Source organism: Juglans microcarpa x Juglans regia, chromosome 6D (genome assembly GCF_004785595.1).
Source record: "Juglans microcarpa x Juglans regia isolate MS1-56 chromosome 6D, Jm3101_v1.0, whole genome shotgun sequence".
Taxonomy (NCBI): Eukaryota; Viridiplantae; Streptophyta; class Magnoliopsida; order Fagales; family Juglandaceae; genus Juglans; species Juglans microcarpa x Juglans regia.
In genome coordinates this window covers 10,852,073-10,863,888 of record NC_054604.1, presented here as the reverse complement: position 1 = coordinate 10,863,888, position 11,816 = coordinate 10,852,073, and the positions used below count along the sequence as shown (strand labels likewise).

At 34.7% G+C, this 11,816-nt stretch overlaps 1 protein-coding gene and 1 long non-coding RNA gene across 2 annotated transcripts; one reads left to right on the top strand and one right to left on the bottom strand.

Moving 5' to 3' along the window:
* Positions 1-894: 894 nt before the first annotated feature.
* Positions 895-1,743, bottom strand: LOC121235371 (uncharacterized mitochondrial protein AtMg00310-like). Its single transcript, XM_041131721.1, has one exon. The coding sequence runs from the start codon at positions 1,741-1,743 to the stop codon at positions 895-897; it is 849 nt and encodes a 282-aa protein (XP_040987655.1).
* Positions 1,744-5,554: 3,811 nt separating this feature from the next.
* Positions 5,555-6,946, top strand: LOC121234397. The gene is made up of 2 exons (XR_005934382.1): positions 5,555-5,839; positions 6,770-6,946. It is a non-coding gene; the product is annotated as an uncharacterized LOC121234397 (long non-coding RNA).
* Positions 6,947-11,816: the final 4,870 nt, after the last annotated feature.

The following is an 11,816-nucleotide window of genomic DNA, read 5'->3' as shown; positions in this document are numbered from 1 at the left end:
AAAATTTTGAAGGAGTGTTTGTTGAGCTAGCTGATGAGCTACTTGGTTGGCCCTCTTTCGGACATGTCTAATCTCTCATCTTGTATTTGCCATGAGGTAGTGAATATCTTCCACAAGGTATTGGAGCATACCATTCTCTTGTTGGTGATGTCTTATTGCATTAACAACCTGAAGTGAATCTCCTTCAAAAATGACTTGCTGTAAACCGAGTTCTTTACATAGCTTCACAGCTGATATTAGTCCTCTAGCCTCTGCCATAGTAGCTTGTATGTAGAAAATTATTGGTTGCATACATGAAACCAATAGATCGCCTTCGGAGTCTCTAACTGCAATCCCCACTCCAATTGTTTGGTTGCTTTCCCTTGTTGCAATATCCCAATTTATCTTGATCCAATCTGAGTCAGGAGGATAACAAAGATCATTGGCTATCTGATCCACATTGCCATGACTTCTCGGTGAGCATTGTTTGTGTTGCAACTGTTGAAACTTAGTGCACGCCTGCTTTGCTTTCTGCATCAAAATAGAAGGTGCTACAAAATAGTCTTCAAACAACAATTTATTTCTTCTTATCCACAGCATTCTAGCCAGTTCTGCAAACACACATATCTCATCTTTGCCTATTCTTTGTAACATATCCATAAAGATATCTCCAAACTCATCATGAGTGATTGCAGCTTTCTGCATTTTCCTGCTTCCTAGCACCCATGCATCCTGTGCAGACGAACAAGCCCATAAAACATGCCCTGGAGTTTCTTCTGTTTGTTGACAAAGAATAGGTAAAGCATTATTGCAAGCACGCCAAATAAACACTTTGACAGCATTTTTAGTTTGCATTTGCCATATATGCTTCCATAAAACTTTATTCTGCCCTGCGATTGAAGTTTCTCCTTTATCTTAATCTTGCCTTTGCTTGCACAATTGATAGGCACTCTTGACAGTAAAACAGCCATTGCTTGTATACTTCCATGCTATATTGTCCCTTAAATGAGTGGTCTGTGCAATAGGTATTCTTATGATTTGTTGTTTATCTTCTATCCAGAAAATGTCATGAAGCAACTGCATGTTCCACCATCTAGTATTAGGATCAATGAGCTCTGTTACCTTGGCATTCGAGGACAATATTTTTATAGGGGACATTACTTTTCTAGAATTATTAGTTGGAATCCACTTATCTTGCCATATTTTAACATCTTCTCCATTGGCAATTCTCCAAATCATACCCTCTTTAACAGTGTTGATTGCTAAGCTGATACTTTTCCTTGTATAAGAAGGTTTGGATCCAACTTTAGCCTGCAAAATAGAGCTATTTGGGAAGTAAGCAGCCTTGAGAACTTTTGCTGCTAAGGCTGTGGGATTTTTCAGAATCCTCCACACCTGTTTGGCCAATAAAGCAGAATTGAAAGCTAGCAAATCTCTGAAACCAAGTCCCCCAGCTACTTTGTTTTTACTCAAACTATCCCACCCTTTCCAGTGAATCTTGGCAGTTTTGTCATTAGTACCCCACCAGAAATTTGAAATCAGAGAATTCAACTTATTGCATAAAGTTCTTGGAAGTAAAAACACATTCATACTATAGGTAGGAATAGCTTGAACAACAACCTTGATGAGGATTTCTTTACCAGCTTGTGAGAGGAACTTAACCTTCCAATTCTCAAGTTTTCTACACACTTTTTCAACTATATGTTGAAAAGCTGTGACTTTTGATCTTCCAATTACTGAAGGCAAACCCAAGTGCTTTTCCATATTGGATGCAGCTCTCAACCCAGCAACTTGCAGAATATAGTGTTTTGTTTCTTGCCTTGTATTATTGCTGAAATATAATGAAGTCTTGTTTCTGTTGAGTCTTTGTTAGAGACCTGTTCATAGCTATACAAAATCTGATTTAAATTGACTCACTCTTGTATATTAGCTTGACAAAATAAAATACTATCATCAGCAAAAAACAAGTTGCTCAGCTTCATCTGTTCTCTAGCAATTGGAACCCTTGAGATCTGCCCTTTCTGTTCTGCTGCTTGGAGCTGGTCTGTTAACACCTCAGCACATATGATAAATAAGAAAGGAGACAAAGGACAGCCCTGCCTAAGTCCTCTAGTAGGTTTAAAACTTTCTTGAGGGACACCATTTAGTAACACAGAAAGAGATGAAGAAGAAATGCACCTCAAAATAAGCTCAATCCATTTAACATCAAAACCCATCTTCACCATAGCTTCTTTCAGAAAATTCCACTCAATCCTGTCAGAGGCTTTGCTCATATCTAATTTCAAAGCCATATAGCCCTTTTTTCCTTTCATCTTAGTTCTCATAACATGCAAAGTTTCATAGGCAGCCAAAATATTATCATAAATTAACCTACCAGGTATAAAAGCACACTGGTTTTGAGAAATTATAAAAGGAATAATCTGTTCGAGTCTATTGGCTAACATTTTAGTAATGATTTTGTAAAGCACATTACATAAACTTATAGGTCTAAAGTCAGTAATGTTCACTAGGTTGCTGCATTTAGGGATCATCAGTAAATAGGTAAAATTGATGTCTTCCATGCCATGATCAGAGTGCATAAAGTCAAGAATGGCATCATTAACCTCATCCCCTATCACAGACCAGTATTTTTGGTAAAAACAAGCCCCATATCCATCTAGTCCTGGAGCTTTATAAGGGCCCATTTGAAAAACAGCTTCCTCAACTTCCTCTTTTCTGAAAGGTGCTATGAGAGCTTCATTCATTTGAGGAGTAACCTTTCTCTTAACAGTGTTAATCACATCTTCCATTTGCTTTGGATTGGAAGTTGCTAAAAGTCCTTTAAAAAACTGAGTGAAAGCCTCTCCTATTTGCTTTTGATCAGAAATTGTCTTGCCAGTATCATCAACAATCTTGGAGATATTGTTCCTCTTTTTCTTCTGAGTTGCACAAAGGTGATCAAATCTTGTATTTCTATCTCCTTTCTGTAGCCAATTCTCTTTGGCCCTTTGTTTCCATTTCACATGTTCTCTTTCAAGCTGGTTATCAATATATGTTTGTAACTCTCGGAGTTGTTGTACTGATTCAGCAGTAACAGATTGTTGAAGTTGTTTAAGAGATTTCCTCCTCTGCTTAAGACTGGCTTTAGAGGCATACTCTTTTTGGTAACTCCATTACTTCAGCACCTGTAGGCAACCTACAAGTTTTGTATTAATCTTTGTGAGGCCTTTCTTGTTCCTCCCATGCCTTTGCCAAGCATTATGGATAACTTCTTCACAATTTGTAAATAAAGACCAACTGTCTTCATATCTGCAAAGCTGAGCAGGTTTCCCTGACCAATCATTCTATTGCCCAACTGTTATCAAAATAGGACAGTGGTCTGAAGTAGAAGATGCTAGAACTTGTACTTCTCCCCCACCAAACGCTGCACACCATTCAGAGTTGGATGTGGCTCGATCAAGTTTTTCTTTAGTAAAATTATGATCCTATCTAAAATTAGACCAAGTATATTTGCCTTGAATAAAACCCAAATCCTTCAACTGACAATCCTGTAAAACCCCTTTGAAATCATCCATCTGTTTTCCATCTCTTCGAGCCCCTCCATATTTTTCACTGTGATGTAATATTTCATTAAAATCTCATATACACAGCCACCTTTGAGGTTTGAGAAGATTTAGATGTCTCAGAATATCCCACCCTTCATGTCTCTTTTCTGTTTCAGGATTGCCATAAAAACAAGTAAGCATCCACTTTGTTTCTGAGTCAGAAATCCACATATTTATGTGTCTTTGGGAATAAGTGCTTATATTAAGTTTAACCTCATCGGCTCATAACAGAATCATGCCTCCACTTCTTCCAACACCTTCAACTCAAAAAACACATTGGAACCCCAACTTCAATTTAAAAGCTTCTAAGTTCTTCATATGCAACTTTGTTTCCATAAGAAACAAAATGCTAGGCTTATGAATCTTAACCAACAGGCTAAGATCTCTAACTATCTGAGGGTTGCCAAGCTTTTGGCAGTTCCAACTTAATAGCCTCATTTCTCCCGGCGGGGTTGATTAACAGCCTCCGCCGATATATCAAAATCAAGAGGTAAAGCTTGTTTCTTGCCCCTACCATCTTGCTGGTTTTCCATAACACACATACCAGAGTCTTCATCAGTCTTTCTCTTTCTTGTAGCATAATGAGGATGATGTGGCAATTCATTGGTTTGCTGTCCCCTTGCCCTTCTCTTCCATCTATTAGCACATACCTCAGGAATTTGCTGTACTTCACCCACATGTTGTTGTTCCTGCCTTATCTCAAAACGAGCAAGTTGACTAGTTCTCATCATTGCTTCTGCAGATGTTGTAACAAACTAATCCAGTAGATCTTTTGCAGTGTCAAGAACTATGGCTTTAGAATCTGCCTCCCTATGAAGCATATGTATTTCAATAAGTTGAAGATTACCTACAATGCTCTATGCTGCCTCCTCACCTATTGGATTTTGCTTCATTAATTCCCTACTCGGGTCAACTTCAACAAGCTGAAATTCTTTTTGTGTTAAAATTTCCATCTTGTTACAATTCCCTTGCTTTGGTACAGTAGGAAATATAGGACCTGATGAACTTCCATAACTTGAAGCTACAGTTGAGCTTGAAGCTCGCAGCCATGAGCCATATTGTTGCATATTATCATCTTTCTTTTCTTCTTGATTTGCCAACATTCCAACACATCCATGCACTCCATGCTTGATAGCCCCACATTTGAAACAAAATCTAGGAAGTCTTTCATACTTAAATTGAATAAAACTTTTCTGGCCAAGTAGTTCCACAAATTTCCCTCTAATTAAAGGCTTCATTAAATCCATCTCTATTTGCACTCTAATCCACTTCCCCCAACAGTTTCCATCAAAGTCAGCCTCCACCTCAATAACTCTACCTATCGTGGATCCTATTCTACCTCCAATTTCCTTATTCATACATCCAAGATGTAAATTATGCAACTGAACCCACATAGTGGTAGAATTAAAATTCAGTTAAGAAGATGGAGTAACCCCATCAGACTTTTTCAAACGAACCAGATTTGTGTCAAATAACCATGGCTGACCTCCCCAAATTCTGTTCAAATCTCCCTTAATTTGGAATTCAAAAACATTAAGATTATCACCTACTTCAATAATCTTTGTTCCAGCACAGGCTTTCCACACCTTTAACATCGTATTTTTAAAAGCCTCTTTGTTAATCTTTTTATCAACAATAACTCTGCCCACCAGACATAACTTTCCTTTCTCCATATTATTCTTTATATCTTGGTCAGTTATGACTATCTCATACCTTTCCTCTTCAGTTAAAGAAAACTTATTCCACAATTCTGATAGATCCTCATCCATCTGATACTAGAGTTCGAACTTGTATAGACTTGAAATTAATAACTATTGAAGATAGAATTAAAACAAGAACACATGTGTAAACAAAAACCTCATAACAGGTAACACGGCTAGCTACAGTCTTGTCCAGGGCAAAAAACCTTCCACCGAAAATGAAGGACACAATTCCACCTCACCAGAAAGTTCTCGAGGAGAGAGGAAACTGTGGTTACTGATCCTATTGATTAGAGTATAACGTAAGAATTGTATATATGCCACTTGTTTTGTACATCCAACTAGCGTGAATGAGAACCAAGGCCACACCACAGCGCTTTGGATTTTATGTTGAAATCAACGCCTCGTTATCGTCCACTCATTACAAGACTTATAAATCCACCCAAAATTCCTCAACTTCTCGTTCGACCCTCTCTCTCTCTCTCTCTCTCTCTCTCTCTCTATCTCTATCTCTCTTGCATTTCGTAAGCATCTGATTTTCAGTCATGAGCCACTTTGATCAGCAGCAAGCTCCTGGTAAGTAAAGTGCCTCAAGTAGAATCTTAAGAAGTATGTTGACAGTGGCGCGACCAGTTTTTTTATTAAAGGGACCAACTTTTCTATTGCTTTACGTAAAATGAAAAAATATTATAAAATTATAAAACATATATAAAATTAAATCTCGGTAATTTGTCAAATAATATAGAAATAAAATTTTAAAGACATAATTTAATATTTGTTTCAAATTTTTTACAATAATATTTCATAAAATAATATTCATTCATTATTATTTTTATAAATATGAAATATTTAGAAATTATTTTCATCGTAGAAACTATCAAATAATATTTTAGAATGACATCTTTCATTCTAATATCTAAGTTAGTTTATCAAATTTCTTGTAAAATTTATCTAAAATTTAAGCATAGAATACTACAATTGAGACCTTCAATTAGGGGCTAATTTCTATAAAAATGGAATTATGAATCAAATTTAGAAACTATTTTCAATTTTAAAAATCAAGCTATATGTAGATCTGTATAATGTTGATTAAGGTCTCTACTTATCAACCCTAGTTAAGCCGAATTCAACTCTTTGTGCATGGTAATTATTTGTTGGATATTTCATTAATCCAACATTAGATGGAGTAGCTAAAGGAAATTAATTGGCATGCAAAGTTAAGGTTCGGTTTGGATAGTGAGATGAGATGAGATAAGATGATATGTTTTTAGATAAAAGTTAAAAGTTGAATAAAATATTATTAAAATATTATTTTTTTAATATTATTATTATTTTGAGATTTGAAAGTTAAATCGTTTACTATATTTTCAATAAAAATTTAGAAAAGTTTTAATAATGAGACGAGATGAGATCATCTTTCTATCCAAATCGGACGTAATTCTTTTTGTCAAGAAACTTTTGGATCGATGGATCTTTGATTTTGGTTCATTTATATTGACATTGCAGGGGCATATCCCCCACCTGTGACTGCATATCCGCCAAGCTATGGGCATCCACAGGCAGTAGTAGATCAGGGCAACGTTCAAGCTCCTAATTATGTTGCACCACCTCCACCAATTGGTTACCCAACCCGTGGTACTGACCCTACAGCAGGGTATCCCCAACACATGCCTCCCGTTGAAACTACAGCATGATCTTCGTTCTCTGTTTTGATAATTTTCATCTCCCTTTGCTTTGTTTGCTTTATTTCTCATTTGCAGTTTTTCTAAGTTGTTCTGTTGCTGCTGCGAATATTGCTTGTGTGAGGATGGCTCAGCATAATAATTTTAAGGTCAGAATATTAATAATTTTTATTATGCCTAAATTATATTTAATGAGTTATATTGGATAAGCCAACGAGTGATTCATTATTGAAATTGATTATTAGTTTTAAGTTAGCTTAATAACTAAATTAAATCTTATTTATTTTTATTTAACGAGTTAGAATTATTTTAAAATTTAAAGACCGACAATTAGAAGTTTATTTCAATTTAAAATCATCACTGATTGAAGTTTTTTATACAATCTCAGTCATTCAAAATCATTAGTTAAATGAATTATTTAATTATTAAAATATATCTTTATTTTAAACTCTCTTATTGAATTATTGCGTCTTATTTTAAACTCTCATTCAATAAAATTGAAATAATAACTGTGATTAATCAATATAAAAAAATTCTAAACTATAAATTAAATTATGCATCTAAATCTTCCCTACACACAAATTTCTTAGTTGGCATTATTCAACTCCATTTCATTCAATGAACATGCCTTTGTTTCTAAATGTCTGCAGCTTGTTCATTTTGTCAAAGCTGAAAGTGGTTTTTTCAAGTTTTGTAAATAAAGCTCGCTACACGTACGCTTTTGAATAATATTACCCTTATGTCCTTGAAATTATGTGGAACAGCTTTGATGAAATTGTATTTTTTTACGAGAAAAGACAACTCACTTTGCTTTTGGAGAGAGAGAGAGTACCTTAGCTTTTAAACCATGCACTTCCGTTATTTACAGTATTGCCATTCATAGATTCTGCACAAAATGCCATTTTTTTTATAATTCTTTTATTATTTTATAGTGTATTTAAAGTTTTTATTTTTTTATTATTTTTTTAAGTATTTTTTTAACATCCTTAATCATTAAGAAAAAAATTAAAAAAATATATATACAACTTCATTAATAGTTACTTCCTCAACCATTAAGTTAAAAAAATTAAAAAAAAACTTAAATAAATAAAAAAAATTAATAAATGAGTGGTATGAAGTAGTAAACCTATTATTATCCTTAATTATATAGACATAAAATTTGAATTTATGTTTTAGAATCGGGTTGGGCTTGATTATGCTTTCACATAAAATCATTCTATATTGTTTTACACTTGCTAGGTTTTACTTAGGCATATACTGGTCTATAAATTTTAATTTTAATTTTTATTTTTGGAAAATTCTAAAGACTCTAAATTATGTTATTAAGCATTTATGAATTTAGGTATATAATATTATAACTATTAAAGTTGTTCCTAAGTATCTATTTAATTAAATGTACCATAGCAAGTTTTCTATAAAATTTAGTGATGTATAGTATATCGTATAGATAACTAGCTATGAAGTGAGATTTTAAGAGTAACGCCACAAGGTAAGTAGTATGATCATATACTTACACATATGTATGGTAAACAATGTCTTTTATAGATATTTACATGTACGCCCTCCATTGGAAGCCTATTTTTACATACCAAATTATAAAAATTCATATTTTTTTCTTTTTATAACCAACATCTCATTCATTGAATCAAATAAGGTTCTTGCAACAAATTGCTTTTGTCAAACCAAACAGCTTGACTTACAAATGAAGGACAATCATCCCACCACATTTCAATATCACTTACATTCTAAGCATGCCTTGCTACTGATGTGTTCAGTATTCCCTAGTCTATTTACAAGCAAAACTTGAACTTCTTGAAAGCAAGTTATCATTCTTCGAATATCTTGAAGTAGAAAATCAAAATCTGTAATATAATCAGTAAGACTATTCAAAGAATTCAAGCATTAACTTTGGAACACCCAATTGGACACACAATTGCAATCCTCTAAGCATAGCAATAGCCTCAATAAATTCAGAAGACACTACCTCCCTTTCGACTTTACTACAAGCAACTAGAACATCAACATTGTGATCTCAAAGAATCACTCCTACCATTAACTTTGGAACACCCCATTGAACACACAATTACAATCCTCTAAGCATAGCAATAGCCTCAATAAATTCAGAAGACACTACCTCCCTTTTCACTTTACTACAAGCAATTAGAACATCACTATTGTGATCTCGAAGAATCACTCCTACCCCAGATGTATTTTGTTCATAAAATGTTGTACCATCAACATTCAACTTAAGGTAGCCTATAGGAGGAGAGTTCCAAGATACATCAAACACCTGAAGTTGTTTGAACCAATGTTTTGAATACCGTACCGGATACCGTACTGGTCAAGGCACTGGAACGAAATATTTCGGTACCGGTACCGTTTCGGGATAGCGTTTCGGGATAACGTTTCGGGATAGTCGATCTATAAATAAATTATATATATAAATATATATATAAATTATATTCTAAAATAATAGTCTATATATAAATAAATTATATACAAATACATATATATATAAATTATAAATAGTCTAGTCTGAAATAGTCTAGTCTGAATTGAGGGTTAAAAAATAAGTTTGTAGTTTGAAAAAACGAAAAAAAAAAAAAAAAACACAGGCCGAAATATCGGTCGGTACCGGCCGAAATATAGGCCGGTACAGGCCGAAATTTAGGCCGGTATGACCGGTACCGGCCGGTATTTTGGCCGGTACGGAACAGGTATAGTACCTGTACCGGCCGGACGGTCGAAGCGAAAAATTTCGGCCGTACCGGCCGGTACGGTACGAAATTTAAAACTGTGGTTTGAACTCTAACTTCAAAGATAGAGCATTATTAACCACTATCTGTGTTCGAAACAGGACATTCTCATATATAAAATTGTTTCTTCTATGCCAAAGAGCCCAAGCAATTGCAATAAAAGTAGCCAAGTCCTCCTTTGACCCTCTTTCCCTAGCCATATTAGCGAAATTCCAAAAACTCAAACCAAAAACTACATTCCTGTAACACTTGAGGTGGTCTGCATACATCTGCCTCACATCAGGACAATAAAAGACAGCATGAACAACATCCTCTCTTTCCCTCCCATAAAACACACATGCATCATCATCAATAACGTGCTTTCTCCTTAGATTCTAATATGTAGGTAGCTTCTCCAAACAAGCTTTCCAAACAAACATTTTCATTTTTTTTGGAACTTCAAATGCCACAAACATTTCCAAAAAGCTGTCTCAGATTTTTGTCTTGAACTTTCACCCAAATTTTGTACGCCATAATTTCAAAACATCCTATATGCACTTTTAACTAAGTAGATACAATTTCTCTCATATGTCCAGAAAACAGAATCTTCAGCATCTAAATAGACATTAAGCTTTAAAATTTGCCTCACCTCATTTGGATTGAATAGAGCTCTTAAACTCTGAACATTCCACCATCTTGTGCTCTCATCTATCAGAGAACTTACTCGCATCTCGTCATCAACGTTTGGTTTAACAACAGGCAATTCACATCTTAGTATCCAAGGATATTTGAATACTCTTATATTCATTCCATTTCCCACACACCACCTGCAACCTTTTTGTAAATAGTGTCTAGCTTCCCAAATTTCCTTCCAAATAAATGAAGATCTCAAACCAGCTTTAGCCTAAAAAAAACTGGAATTTGGAAAATACTTTGCCTTATAGATACTAAACAAAAGTCAATCTTCATTCTTCAAAAGTCTCCAACCTTGTTTTGCTAGGATAGCTAAATTAAACAGGCTTAAGTCTTTAAACCCCATTCCACCCTGAGACTTAGAGTCACACAACTTCTCCCAACTAACCCAATAAATCTTCCTCCCCTGAGATTGATTTTCCCACTAGAACTGAGCCATCAAACTCTCCAACTCAGAGCATAAGGATTTAGGAAATAGGAAACAACTCATAGCATAGGTCGGAATAGACATTGCTACAGCTTTTATTAAAACCTCTTACCCCTTTTGTGACAAGAAATTACCTTTTCACAATTGAAGTTTTTGCCACAGTCGTTGTTTAATACTAGAAAAGGCTTGTTTCTTTAACCTACCCACCATAGGAGGAAGTCCCAAATACTTCTCAAAATGTTGAATACGATTATCCCCCAAAGCTGCCGAACCCTCATGTCTTCGTTAACATTCCTACTAAAAACCATAGAAGTCTTTTCTTTATTAATACATTGACCAGATGCTCTCTCGTATGTATTTAATAAGGAATGAATTTTTTTCATTTGTAACCACATCCACTTTACAAAAAATTACACTATCATCTGCAAACAACAGATGATTGACTCTCAGGGCCCTTCGACAAATTTTAACCCCCTCAATAACCTCCCTGCCTACTGACCCTTTTAACAAATTAATAAGGCCTTCTATGCACAAAAGAAATAATAGATAGGGAGACAAAGGATCTCCCTGTCTAATTCATCGACTTGGAATGATAGAACCTTTAGGACACCCATTTACCAAAACAGAGAAAGAAACTATTTTAATGCATTGCATAACTAAATTAATCAGTCCTCTAGCAAAACCAAGAGCCTCCATCATTCTTTCCAAAAACAGACACTCCACTCTATCGTATGCCTTACTCATATCAAGTTTGAGTGACATAAAACCCTTTCTTCCTTTTCTCTTATTCCTCAAAAAATGTATCAACTCATAAGCTATCATAACATTATCTGAAATCTGTCTACCATGCACAAAAGTAGATTGGGTCTCCAAAATAACCAAAGGCAACACTTTTTTTAACCTATTCACAATGACTTTTGATAAAATCTTATAGAGCACATTGCAAAGGCTATTCGGCCTAAAATCAGCCACTTTAGTTGGACCAATTTTTTTGGGAATTAATGTAATTTAAGTAT

Excerpts from the sequence above, each read along its gene's own strand:
- LOC121235371 (XM_041131721.1), bottom strand. The coding sequence starts at position 1,743 with ATGGAAAAGCACTTGGGTTTGCCTTCAGTAATTGGAAGATCAAAAGTC.